The following is a 21,219-nucleotide window of genomic DNA, read 5'->3' on the forward strand; positions in this document are numbered from 1 at the left end:
AAGGGAATTAAGTACTGCAGAGGCAGTCTGCAGATGTTGCTTCCAGAAACATATTAACCAACCCACCATTCTTCAGAGATAAAGACCCTGCTGCATAAATCTTAAAATGTATCTGAATTCAAATTTATATTCCATCCTTTTCACTTAAATGTGCTTACAGTGTTAGAGCAATCAATAAACAGAATGCAAAATTTAATATATACATAAACAAAGAATTATTTTGAGCCTAAAGGTGATTGAGAATAAGACCTTCTCAATCATTCTTCCTGTCATAAAAACTCTCTGTTTTTCACACACACGCATACACACACACACACTGTTTCTCTCTTTCACTAAGGAATCATAACATCATAAATGCAGGCATAAACAGTTCAATTGGAAAACTTTGTTGCAAAACAGGTATTTCTAAAATTTGTGGAATATGAGAAAAATACTGGATTTTCTGGTGTATAAGACTACTTTTTAACCCAGGAAAATCTTCTCAAAAGTCAGGGGTTGTCTTATACACCGGGGGGTGTCTGATATGGCAGGTGCTGACACTTCCAAGCCAGACTGGAGAATCTGCGGTTGCTGCATATGGTGGGGGGAGCTCAAAAACGGCCATGGGGTATGGAAAAAAGAGCTGTGTTTGTGCTACCGCTCTGATAGTGTTGGAGACAGGGAGGGCTGGGCAGGCAGGGAGAGCTGACCAATCCAAGCAGCTTTGTATACAACAAGTTTTCCTGCTAAGTACTTGCATGTCATAAACATTTGAATTAAAATTACCAAATTGAAATAAAATCTGATGTTTTTTAAATTTTTATTTGATGTGCATTGGAAGAGGGGTAGCCTTATATGGCGAGTATATCCCAAACTGTATATTTTAATTGGAAAAGTTGGGGGTCGTCTTATACGCCGGAAAATACGGTAGCTTTTCTTTCTTTTTATATTGTTAATTTGGACTTTTTTGTTATTCAAGCCAATTTCAGGCAGATGTAGCATCACAAAACGTGTACAATACACTGGTGCCTCGGGTTACGAAATTAATTCGTTCCGCCATTACTTTCGTAACCCGAAAATTTCGTAACCCGAAAAATAATCCGTTAGCACTGGAAAGCCTATAGCTGCACTTTGCAGCATTTGAATTTCGCGCCGAAATGAATTTCGTAACCCGAAAAATATTTCGTAACCCAAAACAGTTTTTGCCAATCCAACTTTTTCGTATCCCGGAAATTTCGTAACCCGATCATTTCGTATCCCGAGGCACCAGTGTATCTGGTAATGCTCTCACTGGAGATCTTGCATTGAGCAAGGAGTTGGACCTGAAGGTCCATGGGGCCACTTCCAATTTTATGATTCTATTAATTCCTAGCAGTAGCATGCACCATTTTACCTGAGGGGGGAAAAAGTAGCAAAGGCTATTTTACTACTCTGTGTGTGTGTTTGTGCGTGTGTGCATGTGCGTGCATGTATTTGTATAAAGCTTATCATGATTAATAGTGTTTATCAAGATCCATCACAAAGCTTTCCTGTTGAGGAAGTTAACTCCTGGAAAATTTCCCTAGCAATTGACGTTCTCTATGGGAAACACAGCAGAGGAAAGTGGATATTAAAGCTTTGTTTGTCATCTGTGTTCTTTGAGGCAATGTGCAGGATCTTTAATGGCTGTAATACTATGGCTTCATTGTGTTTATGTGACCTAGCACCTTGCCATCTGCTGCAGTTCTCCTTTTCCTCTGTACCTTATGTTAAGGGCCCAGAAAGAGTAGATAATGCTTTCTCTTTTTCCAGTACTTCAACTGACTCAATATCTTTCAGTCCAAGTAATCCTGGTGTTGCACTAATTTTCTCTCACTAATATTTTATTTATCTTGCAGATTGCCCCATGCCTCACCAGAGAAATTATATTTTCCTGATATTTATGAAGGGAATAACTTTGGTAACCTTCATTAAGACAGTGTAGGGCTATATCCCTCCTTGCATTCCTTGTTTTGCATTCTCTTTCCCACTGATATTTGGCTTCTCCTGCACATTCCCATATGCCCCATATTAATGTAGTGTTGGACTCTTCACATAACATGGGGTAAATTGATTATATCCAAGATTATGAATTTCAGATCACACCCTGGCTATATTTGTCCATAGATACCAATCCAGATTTCCCTTCTTTTATAACTTGCCCTATGCTTAATACTGTTTCAGGTACTACATGTTCGTTTAGTTTGAAGTGAAAAGAGAAAGTAAAAAATAGGTTTCCATTTTATCCTAACATTCTTATTTTCGTTTTTTCCTGTGTCAGTATCTGAAGAGTGACACAGTGGAGTTTATGTGATACTTATGTATACATACATTAGGAAAAAGGTGCTCTACTGTAAATGGTATAATAGACTGCCCCATTCCAGATTGTAGGTGGGAAATCACATTTTTAAAATGATTCCCTGCACAAATAGACAGTGAATAAAATAGAGAAAAACTTGAGTGATAACCCTTCCCTCTAATGTTCGTATGTGGTGATTTTTTTTAAACTTCAAGATGATTTTGTGTTTCTTTACATGTAGAATATTCAAAATAATTTTGCAGTATGAAATAATCTCATTCTGCCATGGGTGTAGATGAAACCTCAGTAAGTTACAGTCTGAAGTCACTTTTGTAGATTTCAATTGTACTTTGCTTTTAAACTGTAGGTTCCTTTGAGTCCCAGTTTTGGGCGGGGGGCAGGATACAAATAAATATAACAACAACAATTTATAGAATGCCATTACAGGGATTTATTAAATATTTTGCTGTGACTGTTGTTGAAGCCTGAGGCTAAATGGGATTATCATGGGGTATGATTATAGAAATAATTCACCTTCAGATTGTCATGGTGGTAGAATACATGCCATTAACCATGTACAGTGCACCCTTGCTATCCTCATGGGATCCATACTGAACGGATGGACACACACACACCCATGGATAGCAAAAAATGCAGGCCCTTAAGTCCCTTTATTATCAGTGGGTGTACGCTCCATTGAAAAAGCTGGGGCTTGCCATCCACGGAAGCTGAAACGCAGATGGCAAGCCCATGGTTGGTGCGGGTGCACTGTATAAATGATGACATGAGTGGATCAATCTGTATTTTACTATTATTGCATAAGAAACAGTAACAAGCAATTACAGCAGACACTATGGATGTATTTGCACCAATGGTTGTCAAACTTTTTCCAACTATTTATTTATTTATTTGGCATACCTCCCTCTTTTGTCATGAGTGCTGACCCTATCACCCCCCCCCCCCCAATGCATATTTCTTACTTTTAGGTCTACTATTCTACTGCACATTCAAAGTAACCAATCTCTGTCACTTCGCACCTGATCATCCTGGGAGCAGCAACTGAGCAGCTGGCTGACCAGCAACCAAGAAGCCTCTCACCCATGCCACTCATGCAGCAAAGGCCAATGCAGGCAAGAGGCCTCTCAATCACTGCTCTTCCAGCTGCTCACTTGTTGTTCCAGAGGTAACTTGATGCAAAGGGAGAAGCTTCTTCCTGGCAAGGAAGGATTCTCAATCTTTCTTCGTTAAGGTAGAGAGGGGTGCAGTTTGTGTGTGTATGGAGGGGCAGGTTACAGAGGCCACATACCCTGGATTGTAGACTGGCCCCGACAGGGAAAGAGAGATTTTAACTACAGGAGCTAATTGAAAATGAAGGACTCTTTCCAAGAACTGGCCCCAGATATTCCTTCCTGTCCTTCATCAGAGAAATGTCTTCCCCACACAGCTTCAGATGTCCTCCCTGCTCCAAAAACATTGCTTCTTTTGCTACCTGTTCTCTCAGCCTGTCCAATGAAAGAAAGTAGAATAGCTACAACTTGCCAGCCAAGTCCCACAAAACTCACAAAGCTTAAGCAGCGTGACAAATTTGAAAGCTCCTTTTTGCTGCTGCTTCTCCATTCCCCACCCCACCCTCACTGCCACATGCTCTAACTCCTTGCTGTCCCCAAAATGGTGCTGTTCTGAACCATAGAAGCATTGTCCTGCACCCAAGCCTTGCAAATTTTTCCAACTGCTACTGCCACCACCAGTGAAAAATGCTCATGAAGGCAGGCAAAGAGCAGGAGATACCACCACACTAAATGATCAGTGAGGCTATGTTATGTTTTTAAGGGACCATGAAAGGAAGTTTCATTCAACCCTCATCTTCACCATGGTCCTTAAAGGCTGCTGGTTCTTCTTGTCTTTCCTGCACACCAGTACTTTGACTCTATGCCCCCCTGCTGCCCTGTTCCCCCTCATCACTCTCCTAGATCTTTCCACCACTCCCCAGGGTGGATCTGTTGATCTATACTGTACAGCTGTAGCAGTTTGATCCCACTTTAACTGCCAAGGCTCCCTCCTATAGAATCCTCTTAGATCCGAGAGAGAAATTTTCAAATCTTCAGTGCACTCCCCAAAACTACACCATTTAAATTCTCTGACCAATAATTCTAAGTACCTCAGGAAACTGCAGATCTACAGACTATAGAACAGAGCCTTGACAGTTAAAAGTCATAGGAAAGTGCTATAATTGTGCAGTGTGCATACACCATCCCTCCCTTTATGAAATTACAGGTTCTTTTTTCTTACTTACTTCAATCTAGAAATATATGGCAACATATATCTACAGAAGCATTTTCAAACAGACTTGAAACTAGAAATACTAAAACAGATAAAAGCAATATATTAGTTTTGGCTACAATTTGCTGTTGCAAATTTTATTTGTTCTTAATACATTTGTGCCATATGCATAATAATTGTTAGAATTTGAATTTGAGTAGCTTCCCAAACAGTGGTTTCTAATTCATTTCTCTCCCCACTTCCCTTTCATGCACTAGGTGCCACAATTGAGGAGATAAATAATCACTGGGAGTGGCTGGAACAAAACTTGCTCCACACTTTGCCTGTGTTTGATAATAAAGAAGATATTGTTAGTTTTGTCAGAGGTAAAATAAAGGTAAGAGAATGTCCTGTTTTCATTCTTTCCATTGTTTTTTAATATAAATCAAACAGTCTATTATGAATCAGAGTTGCCCATTCCCTTTGAAAAATCTTAGGAACAAGATGTACTAGCTGGGTTCCTGTTATGTTCAGCCATATACTTAAGAAACAGTGTACTCTTGAACTTTTCTCCCATCTCTAGATAGCCCACACTGTCCTTTAGTTTTCTTTTCTATTAGTCTAGATATACCACAGGATACAAGGTATCCAAAAATCTTTAATATTTTGTCTAAAACTTCTTTCTTTCTGTTTTATTCTTGGGTGTTATGTTAACTCATTCCAATAATTTCTCTTCTACTTGTTATTTCAACTGCCATGAGGTGAGGGAACATGTTTGGGGGTACTACTTAATTTTGTCAGTGTTTTATATAGAGCTTCCTGTGTATGTATACTTATACAGATCATTATTGAGATCACTATAGGATGCCTAAAAATCTCATTTTAAAGGCAAAACTGTTGAATAGTTACCTAATCATTCATAGGATGATTGACTTCCTTGCTTGAGTTTTGAAGTGTAAAAAAGGCAATTCAGCATTTTATCACAGGTGGGAAAAGAATGGCCCATCATCTGTATTGGGCTCCTCAAGGGTTGCCTTGTCCCCCAGTCCTGTAAAATTTGGGAGGGGGTTGCCCCAAATTGGTCAATAGAATCCGTAAAACCTGGAGAGATGTGCCGTTAGCCATTTCATCAGTGTTTGGGGTGTTTTATTTATTTATTTCCAAGATTGATATCCCACCTTTCTCCCGCAGTGGGATTCAAGGCGGGTGTTTTGGCTCCCCTTCAATTTTTCAAAGATCTGTATAGGACTTCCCCACCCCTTAAGGTTCACTTTTTAAAATCAAGACCTGTAGAGGCCTGAAAAACATTGAATGGGGAATGGTAAATGGCTGAATATGTAGCAAAAAGGCCAGTATCATAGAATCATAGAACCATAGAGTTGGAAGAGACCACAAGGGTCATCCAGTCCAATTACCTACCATGCAGGAAATCACAATCAAAGCATTGCCAACAGATTATCATCCAGCCTCTGTTCAAAGATCTCCAAGGAAGGAGACTCCACCACACTCCAAGGGGGTTCCTCTGTAGAACAGCATGTACTGTCAGGAGGTTCCTCCTAATGTTAGTACTCCCAAATATGCTCCCTCAACTTGTGGCAGTTTTCTACCACTGATTTAGTGTCTTATCTTTTATCTTGATTGTAGTGATTAGCCCCTGAAGGATGTCCATTTTTCTTACAGTTTTCCAAACTGTGTTGATTCAAAGAAAACCTCTCTATTCTATTCTAGTAGGTGTATTACAACCAAATAAACGTACACAAAGATGAAAAAAGTCTTAAGTAACAATGCCATCCAACAACTAGGTTTAATATTTTTTAAAGGAAAAACCATCCATTTCTAGTTTTGAAAAAAAAATATAAAATCCGCCTGTAAACTCAGAAATATCTCAATTTAGGGCAGCATGCCACTCCATTATTAGCAGAAACAAGAAAGGCAGTCTTTATATTAACAAGGCTGGCAATCATCTTTGATAACAGAGTATACAAAAGTGAAAGATAAAACTTTCATGCCTTTCTTTTTCCTCACATGCCTAGGAATTGCTCCTGGTGAAACAATAAATAAATAAATAAATAAATAAATAAAAAAAAATAAAAAACCAAATCATCTTATAGAACCTCATTTGAACGTCTGTAGACCCTGTTTTTTCCAATCTATTGTAGAACACTAGGCAGACGATATGATTTCAAGATCAAATCGATAGCACTCACCAATTTTTATAAGATTTTTTTTTTTGTTACATCTTACCTGATGAGTAAATCTCAAAAACTGGCTTTGGGCCCTTTTGGTTGGTCTAGTTTTAAAATGGAGGGAAGTAAAGAACACATAACTGAGCAGAGTTTCTTATGTAGACTAATGGACTGGAGAAAATCTTAGACATTAATATTGTTATTGCCATTTTTTTCCACAGCACAATATGTGATAGCAGTATTGACCTTTCAGTAACTTATGTATTATACCTTATGTTCTGTACATAGTATGTATTGTACCTTGAACAGTCTTAGTGTAACAGTAACTTATGTATTGTACCTTGAACACTCTAAAACACAACGCACATTATAAATATCTATAATTAAATGTATATGCTAATATCTATTTGGCAAAAACTTTTGGTTGCTTATGATTATCAAGTTGCATCTGAGCATTTCAGGTTCTCTCATAATGTATTAATTTTTCATTGACATAGGCATTAATAGCAGAAGAAACCAGCAGTAAGTTAGCAGAGCAGGAGGAAGATCCTGAGAAGTTCAGAGAAGCATTGGTCAAATTTGAGACCCGATTTAACTTTCCTGAAGCAGAGAAACTGATTACCTTTTACTCATGTTGCTGCTGGAAGGGCAAAGTTCCTCGACAGGGATGGCTTTACCTGAGCATCAATCACCTCTGTTTCTATTCCTTCTTTTTGGGCAAGGAATGTACGTATGAACATGTAATCATGACTGTCTCTTGGTTACCTAGATCCAAAGCACATTGCAGAAATAATCCAGTTTGAAACTGTCTTAACTGCCCTAGCTCAGTGCTAGGGAATCTTGGGAATTGTGGTTTATTGTGGCATCAGAGCTCTCTGACAGATAAGGCTAAATGTCTCACAAAACTATAGTTGCCAGAATTCCCTAGCATTGAGCCAGGACAGTTAAAGTGGTTTCAAACTGGATTATTATTCAAACTGCAGTATGTTTTATAGTTTTCAAACCGCTAAAAGCTTCATTTTTGATCCAACTCTGTTGTAAGACTGCTTATCAAACTCATGTAAGAATGTACACTGAGTTTTCAAATATGAAACAATATTGCATGTGCTTTAAAATTATAATTATTGTCATAGTTTAACTCTGATTTTATCTTATGACTACTTTGCACTGACTGGCCACAAAGGACTCATTATGCTAAAGGACTGAGGATATTGGTATCATAGCTTAAGCCTTGTGATTACAGGAAATCATGTGATATGCATTGCATTGCCTTGCCTTTCTTAATTAAATCTGTGGCGAGGAAAGAAAAACAGTAGTGGTTGTTGGTCAAAGTATACTCAGTTCTTTCACATATTTTTATGTTTTTTTAAAATTTAACTCCCATGATAATTTCCCTCTGGTCTGGTTTAAAATACCTATTCATAGCCAATTACATTCTGAATTTGCCCTTTATTTGGGTTCCTCAGAAATAGGATTGATTTTTTTTTTCTAGAATGGAATGCCATTCCAATATAACTTAAAGGAAATTGTTTGTGGTTGTTCAGATTTTAAGTTAATTCTAAAATATTAATTCAAAACTGCTTTCAGGGGTTAAGTGTTCAACAAAAATATGTTTGAAAAAGTACTGATTTACTGATAATTAGAATAAAGCAGAGTGATCACAAGGGAATTCACAAGTGAATTAGATGCATTTTTGCTTTCTTTATGCCACTGTGGTTATAATTGTGTGTGCATCTGCTTGAGACTGAATCCCAGTGAGTTCTTTAGAATTTACTTCTACATAAACAGATGGAGCATTGGGTTCATGTGTGATAAATTCTGGATTTGGTCCTTTATTTTTCTCTTTTTGTTATGCTAGTAAAACTTACCATTCCTTGGGTTGATGTCCAGAAGCTGGAGAGAACTTCCAATATATTAATGACTGACATTATCCGCATCACTACTCAAAATAAAGAACGCGATTTCTCCATGTTCCTTAATATTGATGAGGCATTCAGGATAATGGAACAGTTGGCAGATGTAACTCTCCGCAGGCTACTTGATAATGAAATCTTTGAACTGGATCCAGGTTTGCAAGACCCTACTCAGATCACCAAGAGGTAGATAGTGAAATTGTTCTTGTTATTTATTAAAGAGGGGATACTATTAAGTAGTGTTTCTTTCTCTGCACTGCCTTTGTTTTGTTAGCTTGGGTTAAATAAAGAACAGATGTATTAAGGTGAGGAGGGGAATAAAAGACTAAAATGGCTTTTAATTATTTTTTTATACCAACATTATTTTCTACTAACATTATACCAACATTATTCAAAATTACTCTAATATTTAGGATTATTCTTTAATGGATTAGAATATGTTAATTTGCACAAGGTCAATACTGAAATTTGTAGGCATTTGCATTCTTAATTTGTCCTTAATTTGGCTTCTCCAGAAATTGGATTGATTTTTCAGAATGGAATATGATTCTGTAATGATAGTACAGTTTCTCACTTTGTATAATTTTTGAAACAAAAATGTTTTCCTCTTTTTTTGTTGATTAATTTCTAGCTCTTCTGGTGTACTTTCCATTTTTTAAATAAACATTCTTGGGATGGCAGGTGGAGCAATCCACTACTGATGGGTTTATCCCCGCATGCCAACCTGAGAAGGCAGGAGCCAATGTTCCTTTTTTGGCAGTTTGACATGGCTCCCTTCTCTATTAGTTTTTTTCATTCCTATCCTTTTAATTATTATTCTTTCTGGTCACTGCATCACAGATAGTTAGAAGAGAGGAGATATCATCTGCAAGCTGTCTATAGGTGAAGTGAAATGGCAACCGTGTTTTATTTGTTATGCTATCTTCTCTGTTGATACATAAAATTGGAAGTATTTTTACATCAAAAAGAGCAACTAGCTGAATGGAACTGAATCTTTTCCTCTACCTGTCTTCCATTGCTTCAGGTACTCCTCTTCCCAATCTAGTTCACTTTGAAACTGGAGCTGGGATGACAGAAAAATGTCTTGGGCAAATGAACACAAGGAGGCTTCTCATAGCCATATACAACTTCTGATGTAAAAAGTTACACAATACCCCCTTTAGTGTGAATTGATAGATACACAAATAAAATTGGAAAATTAGCTATGTCATGTCTAATTTGACTCTGAGAGCTCCATCACAGTTGGAGTTGAAAGATATTGAATGCATGTGTATAGAATAATAAGCAAAAGTTCTGTGACAAGAGGAGTGAGCTGCATGCTAGTGCGGTCAACCTGTTTACTCCCCATTGGAACACTTGTTCTCCTTGATCAATGTGCCTTGGAGCATTGGATCTTTATGTACTATACTGGCAAGAGGTACTGTCACCAGTACAAATAGCAAGAAGAGAAAAGTCCAAACTGTTAATATGTACTATGGCCTGTTGATCATGATGGCTGGAGTCCTGCATAGCAGTTATAAATGCAGTTATAAATGCATAGCCTAGAGTTATACATTTGTGTCTGCTTTGTATTCATGATCCCTATGTAGCCCCTAGTTTCCCAGTCTTCACTTACTGGGAAGTAGCCACTGTGATCTATGGGGGTCTGCTCCGTTGTGACAGGATCATGTTTTTTCTTAGTCAGCCACTTCTTGAGTAAATGGGGATGGAAGGTCAGGTCAGGCTGGAATTCACTATGGAGCTATGTAACTATTGTAGTTATATAGCAATATAGTGTATATAGGATTCCAACCAACATAACATTTATATTGTTGTTCTCCCAGGTTTATTCCTTTTAAAAGGAAGCCCTATTCCAAAAATTTTCATGGATATTACAAGCTGGGCCCCCCTTATCTCAAATGCTTGGTACCAGAGTGTTTTGGATTTTTAAAATATATATATATATATATATATATATATATATATATATATTATTTTGGAATGCCTGTATTTGCATGTACAAGTAAGATATATCTTTAGGATGGGACCCAAGTCTGAACACAGAATTCATTTATATTTCATATACACCTTATATACATAGCCTGAAGGTAATTTTATAGAATAATTTTAAATAATTTTGTGCGTGAAATAAAATTTGTGTACATTGGACCATCAAAAAGCAAAGGCGTCACTCTCTCAGCCACCCATGAACAATGTTTTAGTTATTGGAATATTTTGACATTTCAGTTAAGGGAGATTCAACCTGTAAAAACTTTCTTGGCATCAAAGGTCACAATTGTGAATGATTCCCCCCCCCCCTAATTTTTATTGTTGTTGTGTGCCTGCAAGTTATTTTTGACTTATAGCAACCCTAAGGTGACCCTATTGTAGGGTTATCTTGGCAGGTTTTTTCAGAGGGAATTTGCCATTGTCATTTACTTTGCATGAATTTATAACATAAGAGGTCACCTCATAGGATCTGGTACTTGTTTATTCTGAATGAAACTAAATTGATTTTCTATATAGTGATCAGTTAAAGTACTCATTCTGGAGACTATAACACTGGTAAAAACCTTGGCACCTTGATTATGCCTCACATCTACAGAACCAGCCATCACTAGCTACACCAGGTCTGAGAGGAAAGTCAGAATCTCAAAGTGTGGCAGAAATTCTAGAAGCATCTTGGACAAGGAACAAGTATTTCGATTGCTATCCCCTGAGATTTGGGAAAGTGCTAGGATTTGTTCATGTTGGGCTGTCTTTTGAACATGTTTGAAATGGCCTATCAAGCTCCAATCCCTGTCTTGAGCTTGGAGCTGAGGACCAGGGTAGGGCAACATCCTCTTTTGCTGTGCTGACACCTCTAAAGGCCAGGCTGACACCAGAGGGAAAACCCTCAATGTCCCCTTAGAATAATTTGAAAATATCCCTTGTAATATCAGACGGATTCTTCTTTTTATAGATGCAGACTATTTTATCAAGGACATGGAACTAGGAGCCATTACTTCTACTTCTGTTATAGATATACATTTATCAAAGCTGGGAAGATACTACAACTCATTTATCAAAATAGAACAGTATCTGTAATCTACACTGAAAATGTTTGGCTTCTTATCAGCTGAACTCTGATTAAAGCCCCAAGAGGCATAGACATTGTACAGAAATATTTTATATGCACTTGTATAATTTAAAACAAAGAGATGGCACAGCATCCAGTGCACAATCTGTATATGCTTTTTAAAAACTACATTTGCATGTAGATATAGGTTGGTAATTTACCTTCTCTGATTTATGTGTATTTTGGCAAAAACGATTCTACAAACCTAAGTGCAGATGTTATCTTTGTTTTGTCTCTGCTTTGGTCAGAATGGAAAAATATTTTAGTGCAGAGCCAAGTGAAAGCTTAGTCATAATAGCAGATTTTTACATGCCTTGTCAGAGTTCTTCTGCTAGGAAACTTGGATCATTAACACAATCTTGCCTTCCTTTTGTGTGCAGTTTTCCATTGTTTGTCATTTAGCAAAATAGAGATGAGGTATCTCAGGAAGCCTTGCTTAAGAGAATCATCCAGTCTGCCTTGTACTTTTAAGTAATTTCAAAATTTTCCCTTGAACTAAACAAAATGATAAACCAAGGTGTCATTTTATTTACGCTATTTATTAGAGATTAAAAGAAAATCCTAACTTTTAAATGACTTGAAGCAAGACGCATTTGTTTACTTTGTGTTGTCAAATAAAGAACAGATGTCAGAAAGCCATCCTTAGATATTTTTATCCCGCACCTTGCTTTCCCCCCAGTGGAACAGGAGAAGTATTTCTTAAGGAGAACAGCATTCAACAAGAAAACTGCAAAATAGTGTGTTTTGGGGTGGGGGTGGGGGGTTCTGTAATTCTTCCATGAATATACTAGCTTGCCATTACCTTGTTTTTAAAGAGTAAGATTGAGTGTGTCTTTGTGACTATTAAAGTGCATATTTCTTGGGCAGGGTGTTTTGAATTTATGAAGCTAAAAGCAGATTGTGCAATAGTGAATATGCCAACTAGAGTCTTCCAAAGGCATGGGAAATCAGTAGTATGCTCATTTGTTGTTGAATCTTCAAGCCATTTCTGACTTATGGTAACCTTAAGGCAAACTTGTCATGGAGTTTTGATGTTTTCTTGGCAAGATTTGCTCAGAGGGGTTAGCCATTGTCCTCAGCTTAATGCCAAAGTTAACTACAGCTCTTATCAGCTAAATATCTATTTGATGTTCTTTTGTAAAGAAACAAAGAGGACACTTTTACCATTGTATTCAGATCCTTAGCTGCTTTCAGTTACACTGTAGTGCAGTTGTGTACTTTCAGTTGTTGTTTGACTGCAACTCCCAGCAGTCCTAGCCAGCATAGAAAATGTTGGGGGATGTTTGGAAATGCAAGCCAATAACCTTGGGGGGGGGATGGGATTCCTGCCTCTGAGCTACACCACTTAAAGCCAGATTTTCTCCATGAGAAAGATGTCCAGTGTTGAGACTTTTGCTCGTTCCTTCTTCTGCTAAGTTTGATTACAGAAGTATATTGTCAGGACAGAAGCCTGAAAACAAGGGGAGCAAGTTTTGACAGCCAGGCTGCCAGTTTTCTTCCCTTTGTACCCCAAGAACTCCTGCGTTGGCCACAGGACATAGGAAGAAGATAAACCAGAAATAAAACAGCCTGGAAGAGCTTGATTTGCAAAACCCCTTTTGGGGGGAAGGGGGCAAAATAAAACTGACAGGGGCTGTACTTTGTTTTTAAAGAGAATCACTGTCCTTAGAGGATTCAGGAGCAGAAATTCACATTTCTGTGCAATTCTTTTTTCATTTCTCAATGCTGCAAAAACACCTTAGAATCCATGGGCTGCAGTTTTCCTGCCTCAAAGCAGTCAAGAATAGAGATAATAAATCTGTTACACATTAAATAAATACTGGCTGGAATTCTGTATCAGCTACTTAGTTATACTAAATATACTTAGTTAATTAGTATATTTAGTATACTTAACTAAGGAGGGGGGTCCCCTGGCCCAACACTCCCACCTAAAGCTAATGCTGTAGCTCCATCCTATGGTATTCATAGTTTTACAAGGATTTTAGCCTTCTCTGTCAAAGGGTGCCGGTGCCTCACAAAACTATAAATCGCAGGATTCTGTAGAATGGAGCCATGACAGTTAAAGTAGTGACAAACTACATTATTTCTACAGTGTAGATGCACCCGAGTCTGGATCCAACTCTTGTTCTTTAAAAAAATGTTGGTGCATATATTGCTTGTCCCCAGGATTCTTAATATGAAAAGTTCATTTTAAAATGTTTTAAATTTAAAATACATTTTGTTCTGCCCTTTCTTTAAAAGGGACCTTGAGTCCAGAGCACGGAATGAGTACTTCAGAGCATTCTTCAGGCTACCAAAGAAAGAGAAGCTGCATGAAGTTATGGATTGTTCCCTGTGGACTCCTTTTAGCCGTTGTCACACACCTGGAAAGCTATTTGCCTCGGATAGCTATATCTGTTTTGCTAGTAAGGAAGATGGTTGTTGTAATGTTCTAATTCCACTTCTAGAGGTTAGTCTTTTCCTCCTTCTCTGATACCTTTTTGTTTTAAAATCCATACTTTTTATGACAAGTCACTCTGGAGCATAACATGGTATTGCCAATGATGATACACTCTGTTCAGAAGAAAATTTTATCTGATTATCCCACACTATTTAACATCTGATTCCATATATTTTTGGGTAATTTTTAATGCCTATATAATATTTATTTATCAACCAGAGCTTACTCATTGAAAAATGATTGGCTTCTCTCCACTAAGCAATGATCACCACCTTCAGGCCCTGGTGGGTTGAGAGGCGATGGAGAAATATCTTAAATAAATAAATAATGTGCAGCTTTCCAAAGTGCATAAGCCACAAAACTTACCACACATTAATGTCTGAATTCCCTTCTACGAGTACATCCTTTGCCAATGCACCATACTCATCTTAGATTTTTCCTGCCTTTTGATGCATGTGTGCAAGTGACATTCCTAAAAAGTGATCATGAGGTTGGTACTTGGGGATGAACTTTCGGCTATTTAAAAGAGAGCTAGGGTATTATTTCTACCAAAGTAGGGGTTTTCTGTGGAAGTTTTCAAACTTTTGGGGGGTTTCAAGAAAGGTTTGCCTTGCAGCATAAGGAACTCTTTGAGAATCATACGTCTGAATTGCCTTGGGTATTTGAGGCTGTTGAAGTCGTTCTTCAGATCTGGATAGTTGAGTTACCACTATCTAGGCTGCCACAAACCTCCTGAAGAGAAACACAGGACTAGACTGGCAACTGTCACCCAGAGGGCCATTTCGTCAGCTGCCCCTAGACTATGGGGTGCCCTGCTGGGAGTGATTCAACAGTTAAACATGCTGTCTGTCTTTCTCTGGCTTTACTTCACGAGCGAAGATTCAGGAAGGACTCATCCTGCGCTTTCTACAAGCGCATTGATGACTAAAAAGGCCAGTCCGAGATAAACAAGTCCGGTTGCAGAAAGCACAGCAGAAAGTCTCCTTGGGTGATGTTTCCGGGTTGTGGTTCTTTCTGCATTGTCGTTTTTCTTCAAGACTCATTCGGCGTGAGCTTTCAAAAAAGGCTGCAGCATCGTGGATAGTGCCTCCCGGTGCGAGGCCAGGGAGGACCATTGCTGGTGATCAATTTGGCCAAGCCTGAGATGCTGTTTCAGGGAGTCCTTGTATCTCTTCTTTGGGGCGTTCCTCTTACGCTGACCTGTGGAGAGTTCACCGTAGAATACTATTTTGGGGAGGTGATGGTCCTTCATCCTAGAAATGTGTCCTGCCCAGCGCAGCTGCGTCCTCAATAGCATGGCCTCAGTGCTGGTGATCCCTGCTTGTTAAAATGATGTCTGTCTTTACCATAGTGTTAAAGATCTATCTTTTCCACCTGGCCTACTCAGTCAATTTTAAACAATGAATTTTAAAATTGTTTATTTTTAAGTTTTATGTTTGATGATTTTAATGTGTCCTATATGAATATGTTTTGACCTATGTGCTTAAATGGTTTTATATGTTTTAATCTATGTTGTATACTGCCTTGAGCCTTGAGGACAGGCAGATAGGAAATAAAATTGATATTATTATTATTATTATTATTATTATTATTATTATTATTATTATTATACAGGTGGCCAGTATTGAAAAGATGGAAGACACTAGCCTTCTTCCCAACCCCATCATTATTAGCATCAAAAGCAAGACAGCCTTTCAGTTCATTGACCTGAAGGACAGGGATAACCTGGTGGAGAATCTACTTCTGAGACTGAAACAAGTGAAGGCCAGTAATCCAGCACTCCATAACAGTTCAAAAAGCAAAGATACGGTATGAAATGTTTGACCTTTTCCATCTGTACACTAAGCATATTTCGCTAATATTTTTTAAACTAAAAGAAAGGCCTTTGTTTAATATAAAAATATTGGTAGCTTCATTGCTTTAAGTTTAAGTGTGTATAATAGGATGATCTGAGATCCTGCATCAGGAGAGATACCTCCAGCGTATAACTATAATATGTCTTCTGATGCACCTCCACCAAAACCCATCTTTTATTTGCTGCACTACCTGCCTTTGAGATGGCCTTTCCATGTTGATGGAGAGTGAAGGGAGCAGGAAAATAGCAGGATGCATCTCCGCTCTCCACCAACACAGAAATAGCCATCTAGGAGGCTCTCATAGATAAGCCAGAGGAGGCTTATCTGTGGGAGGAGGATTCCCAGAGAGGATATGTTGGTTTGGGGAGGATTTTGGTCACAGCATAGCTGGAACAGAATTCTAGACTAAAAAAGTGGGTTACACTGGCATAAGCTGGACTTAAAGAATCAGAACTCACTAACAGTGTGCCAGATGTAGTAAGAACATGCAGACTTCAGATCTAGTATTCAAAGAGGCCCTCGAGATGTGAAATGCAATCAGGGAGAAGCTCCCCTTACTTTATCTACTGCCAGCTAGAGTGTGATGGTCTTTGAAGATGTAAGGTAAAAGTTTGATGATGCTCTGTAAATAGAAACCATAACTCTCCTTGAGTTAAAGAACATAGGATTGCAACCCTAACAAACTTCAGTTTAGGAATTAGTCTAGCATCCAATTTGTCTATAAAATATAACAGAAAAGTGCAGAATGTTTAATTGAAAAATATGGCCCTTGTAGTCTCTTCCAACTCTATGGTTCTGTGATTCTATGTCTTCAGAAGTGGCAAGACATGCTTAGATTTACAAAAGATTTGAACACCTTTTTCTTTTTTATTTTGTGCATAAGGACGGTAGTTGGTGTGTTCTTTTATCTTTTATTAATATATTTTAAGTTATCTGTGGGTGCTTCATATTCCAAAGCAGAAAAGTATAGGCTGACATTCTGTTTGAGATGTACAGATGGGCAAGTTTCCATTATGTTATGTACGTTCTTTTTGGGACACTGCATGGAGTTGGTATTTCCTCTCTTCCTCCACAGCACCTAGAGCCTTCCTTCAACTTTCTAAACTCTGAAGCCTCTGAATGCTGCCTCCTTCCCTCCCCATGGCCGTTCTCTGCTTTATGGGGAGCAGGCAGGATTGCAGAAGCATTTCCTTGTAATCATGTGTGATATGATGATATCAACACTGAAATGTGCTGGGGTCCCCTGGAAGGCTTAGCATTGATTCAGTGGTTATTCAATAAGTTGGGGGGTGTAATATGGCTCAGCCTAGCATAGGTTCCTATGTGGACCTGCTACACTACACTGGGCCATACAGGATTACAGCCACTGTCTGTTGTTAAACATTTTATTGTATTAGTCATTACTGGATCTAGACTGTACTGTGCATTCAAATAGATTCTGTTTCCTTTTTTTATGACAGAATTCCCATTCAGCACATACCAACTATGAATTTGGGGACTTGGGAATAGTAGCTTCACAAAGCAATGACAGGAATGAAAATGACAGGGACAACAGACACCTGCTGAATGCAGAGGCACTGAGTTCAGCATTTCATCCTCCTGCAGTGGATGGTCTGGACTTCAGGATGGTATGTAAAACTATATTTTTTTCATAGTAGAGCAACATTTGAAAGCAGATCAGAAAAATACCAGGGAGTTCAGCACTTCACCTTCTTCTGCATTTAGGTATAGCATCTTTTACTCTGGTTTACAAAACCAAAAATGACTTCTGGCTATTTCCTGTTTGGAAAAAAGGACTCTGTTGGATTTAAAACAGGCTTACTGCCAAAAGTGGCTATATTGCCCCCCAGTTTCCAATAGAAGGGCATGTACTACCCCCAAATTGGGATAAATTCCCCACTGCAGACATACAAACTGAGATCCTGTAGAGCAGTGGTCCCCTTTAAGAGATTATGGACTTCAGCTCCCAGAAGCCTCAGCCACGTTGACCAATAGCCTGAGATTCTGGGAGCTGAAGTCCAAAATCTCTCAAAGAGCACAGTTTGGGGACCACTGCTGTAAAGTGTATTGTAAAAGACATCCTGTAGTGTAAAGGTTCTGTGTTGCATCTCTCCCAACTTTTCCAAACTCACTGTTTACCTTACCCATTTAAGGGCTAGTGGAGAGTGGAGGAAAGGTGAGGATTGGAGGAGTGTTTTGCTATGACTTCTTAGCCAAATGCAGACCAGTATCATCATCCACTGAGATCTGTCAGGGTTCTCCAGAGGATTCAGTGGGTAATGTAAATGACCAGAGTACAGTTGAGCAGTTATGAATGTGTAACCTAGAATTACATACTTGTGACTGTTTCATATTCACAGTCCCGGTGTAGGCCCTAGTTTAGGGGATACATAGGGATTCTTAACATCTCAGTTACCAGGTAGCAGCTGCTGCAATAAACAAGAGTCAATTCCCCTGTTGTTCAGAAAGCAGCTGAAGGACCCTCCCAGCTCCCTTGCATTAGCATTTACTGGCACAAGGGAGACTCGTGGTAGGGCTCTTGCTTCTGCCTGTCACACCAGAGCATGGGAGGGGTGGGAACATCAATTAGCTGCTTCTCTGTCAACAGGGAAACACCCCAGGCAGTCACAGCAGCTGTAAGGGGGGATTGGGACAGGATTAGTGTAGCACCATAACTACAGTGTTTAAGCATTCATAACTCCCCAACAGGATTCTAGCCATCCTTCTGTGTCTGGCTGTTGTGGAGTAAAGAAGAGAATACCAACCTCTGCCACAACCATTAAAATTTAAGGGGGAAATGTTCCATTTATTTCTGCCATCCCTTAGGATTTGTAATCTGAATTGAATGGCTTTCTTACAGTCTTAGAAAATAAAAGACAAATTTGCAAATGTTTTATTCCTATTACAATAGACTTGTATATATATATATTTACTAAAATCCAGGACTGTTATTGTCCTGTAAAGTTCACTATTTTTCTCATTTTTGTGTCAGTACAAAGAAATGCTTTTATCTGAATGATAAACCATTCCCTTGCATCAAGACTTGTGTGACTATGATATAATTAATATGTGTCTCCTGGCTCTCAGTCTAGGGAACAAATCAAAGAGAGCCTGTGGAATGATCATTTCACTGAGTATGGCAGAACCGTCTGTATGTTTCGGACAGAAAAGATTAGGAAACTAGTTGCTATGGGAATTCCAGAAACTTTACGAGGCAAACTGTGGCTCCTTTTCTCAGGTGAGAACTCTGTACCACAACTTTCAAAAGGGACCGCTAAAGCATGCCTAAACCTTTATGCCCCCATTTTTAAAAAAAGAAAACTGACCATTTTTGTGTAATTTTGTTTGTGTGAAAACGTTCCAGAACCCTTCAGACCACCTGTTAATGCAACATTTACATCCTCTAAAACCCTCAGCTCTTGCCATTTTTTTTTTTAAAAAATTGAGATAAAATTTTGGGTGATTTGTTTTGCCCTCCAAACAGCCAAAAGTTCCCAAAATCACGCAAAAAAGTGATGGCTTGCTTCTCCTAATACTTCAGAATCCCCTGTTCTCCCCCATAATGCTAAAAAAAAAAAGAAAGAAAGAAAATAATTCCCCAAATCAGTCAAAATGGCAGCTGCAAGTGACATTACAATTTTTCTGGTATGCCAGATATGTGCCAGTGTGGTGAGCCAGGTGGGAATGGGTGTGAAAAAAGGCCCCCTTTCTGCAATTACACATTCTTAGTGTAGACCAAGGGTAAGGAAACAGTCCTCTCCTTGGGCCTTTTTTGCAGGCCTTGTACAACTCAAAATAAGAAGGGGAATAATCTCCGAAACAACAAATCATCATGTGTTATGAAGAGATATAATCCCTCTTCCAGATCAGTCATGAACAGCCAAAACCAGAAACTGGAAGTCACCAGCTTCTGTTTTCAACTGCTGATTTGGTTACATATTTGGCCTGCTGGGGGGAGTGGTTAAAACTGGCCACCACACCCTCTGAAGTAGGCCATTTTATAGACTGTGGGTCTGTGCAGACCACCCCTAAGGCCTACAGATGCCTTCAGCTACACTGGATCGGGACCGTAGCAACCACACACCGCAACCTGGATCTGGCCTTTCTAGGACCCAAAAAGAAGCTACAAAAAGCAGCTCTATTTTGCAGTCTGGAAAGGATGTGATAGCCTCAGCACCGTGGCTTTAAGGTGCTCCTTTGATGCAGCGCCAGAAGAGTGCCAGCACTGTGACGCTGCATGCTGTGTGGAGCTGTGTGCGGTATCACGGCGCCCTGGGGGTGGAGTCGGGGGGGGGTGTCAGGGGGCCGGTCTGCACAGGGCCATTGGGTAGAATTTACTCCTCCCTTGAGTGATCTACAGGGTAACAGGCAGAAACAGGGTCCCTGCTGCAATTCCCCCGTGTAGTGGATATTGGTCATATGGGGCAAGGGAACATCAGTCAGCTGCTTCTCATTCAACAAGGGAGCAGACTCCTGTTGGTTGGTTGCTGCCTGGTAAGTGGGGAATGAGGGACTTTCACAGTACCTATGTATCCTTTGAACTGTGGAATATGTAAGAATTGTGAATATGAAATAGTCACGAATGTGTAACTCTTGGGTTACCCATTGGTAACTGAGTGAGTTCTGGCCCATAATGTCTATATTCTACCCCTAAAAGTATGTCTTCTACATAAAAATCAATATAGTGGAGCAAATTACACATTTTAAATTTAAATTTAAAATCATGTGCAGAAAACATGCTTAATGAGCACACAATATGTTTTCTGTTGATAAAAAAGAAAAAGTATACAAAGGGTTCTTTGAGGTTGACTCTGTGAAAGTAGTTGTAGTATAAGCTTTTGTAGACTTGGGTCCAAAACGCACTGCAGAAATAATCCAGTTTGAGACCACTTTAACTGCCCTGGCGCAGTGCTAGGGGATCCTGGGAATTGTAGTTTATTGTGGCACCAGAGCTCTTTGACAGAGACGGCTAAATGTCCCACAACACTACAGTTCCCAGAACTCCCTAGCACTGAACCAGGGCAGTTAAAGAAGTCTCAGACTGGATTATTTCTGCAAGGTGTTTGGACGTTGGCCTCATTCCTCAGATACAAAAACAGTAGCTTTGTGCAAATTGCAGTGTATTTTATGCAAAATAGACTATGCCCAACAAACAATGTTACTTTTTTGTGT

The 21,219-nt window shown here is 39.0% G+C and overlaps 1 protein-coding gene across 2 annotated transcripts in view; it reads left to right on the plus strand.

Annotated features, from left to right (window-relative positions):
- TBC1D8 (TBC1 domain family member 8) overlaps window positions 1–21,219 on the plus strand; it is a 53,823-nt gene that overhangs the window by 20,347 nt on the left and 12,257 nt on the right. For both annotated transcript variants that reach the window (XM_089511418.1, XM_089511419.1), the window contains exons 3-9: window positions 4,834–4,952; window positions 7,239–7,467; window positions 8,600–8,840; window positions 13,993–14,200; window positions 15,806–16,000; window positions 17,508–17,675; window positions 19,135–19,285. In XM_089511418.1, coding sequence (XP_089367544.1) covers window positions 4,834–4,952; window positions 7,239–7,467; window positions 8,600–8,840; window positions 13,993–14,200; window positions 15,806–16,000; window positions 17,508–17,675; window positions 19,135–19,285 — 1,311 coding nt within the window. The remainder of the gene's footprint in view (window positions 1–4,833; window positions 4,953–7,238; window positions 7,468–8,599; window positions 8,841–13,992; window positions 14,201–15,805; window positions 16,001–17,507; window positions 17,676–19,134; window positions 19,286–21,219) is intronic.

The sequence above is a fragment of the Sceloporus occidentalis genome, unplaced genomic scaffold (assembly GCF_023333645.1).
Source record: "Sceloporus occidentalis isolate IW3139 unplaced genomic scaffold, rSceOcc1.0.p SCAF_2, whole genome shotgun sequence".
Classification (NCBI taxonomy): domain Eukaryota; kingdom Metazoa; phylum Chordata; class Lepidosauria; order Squamata; family Phrynosomatidae; genus Sceloporus; species Sceloporus occidentalis.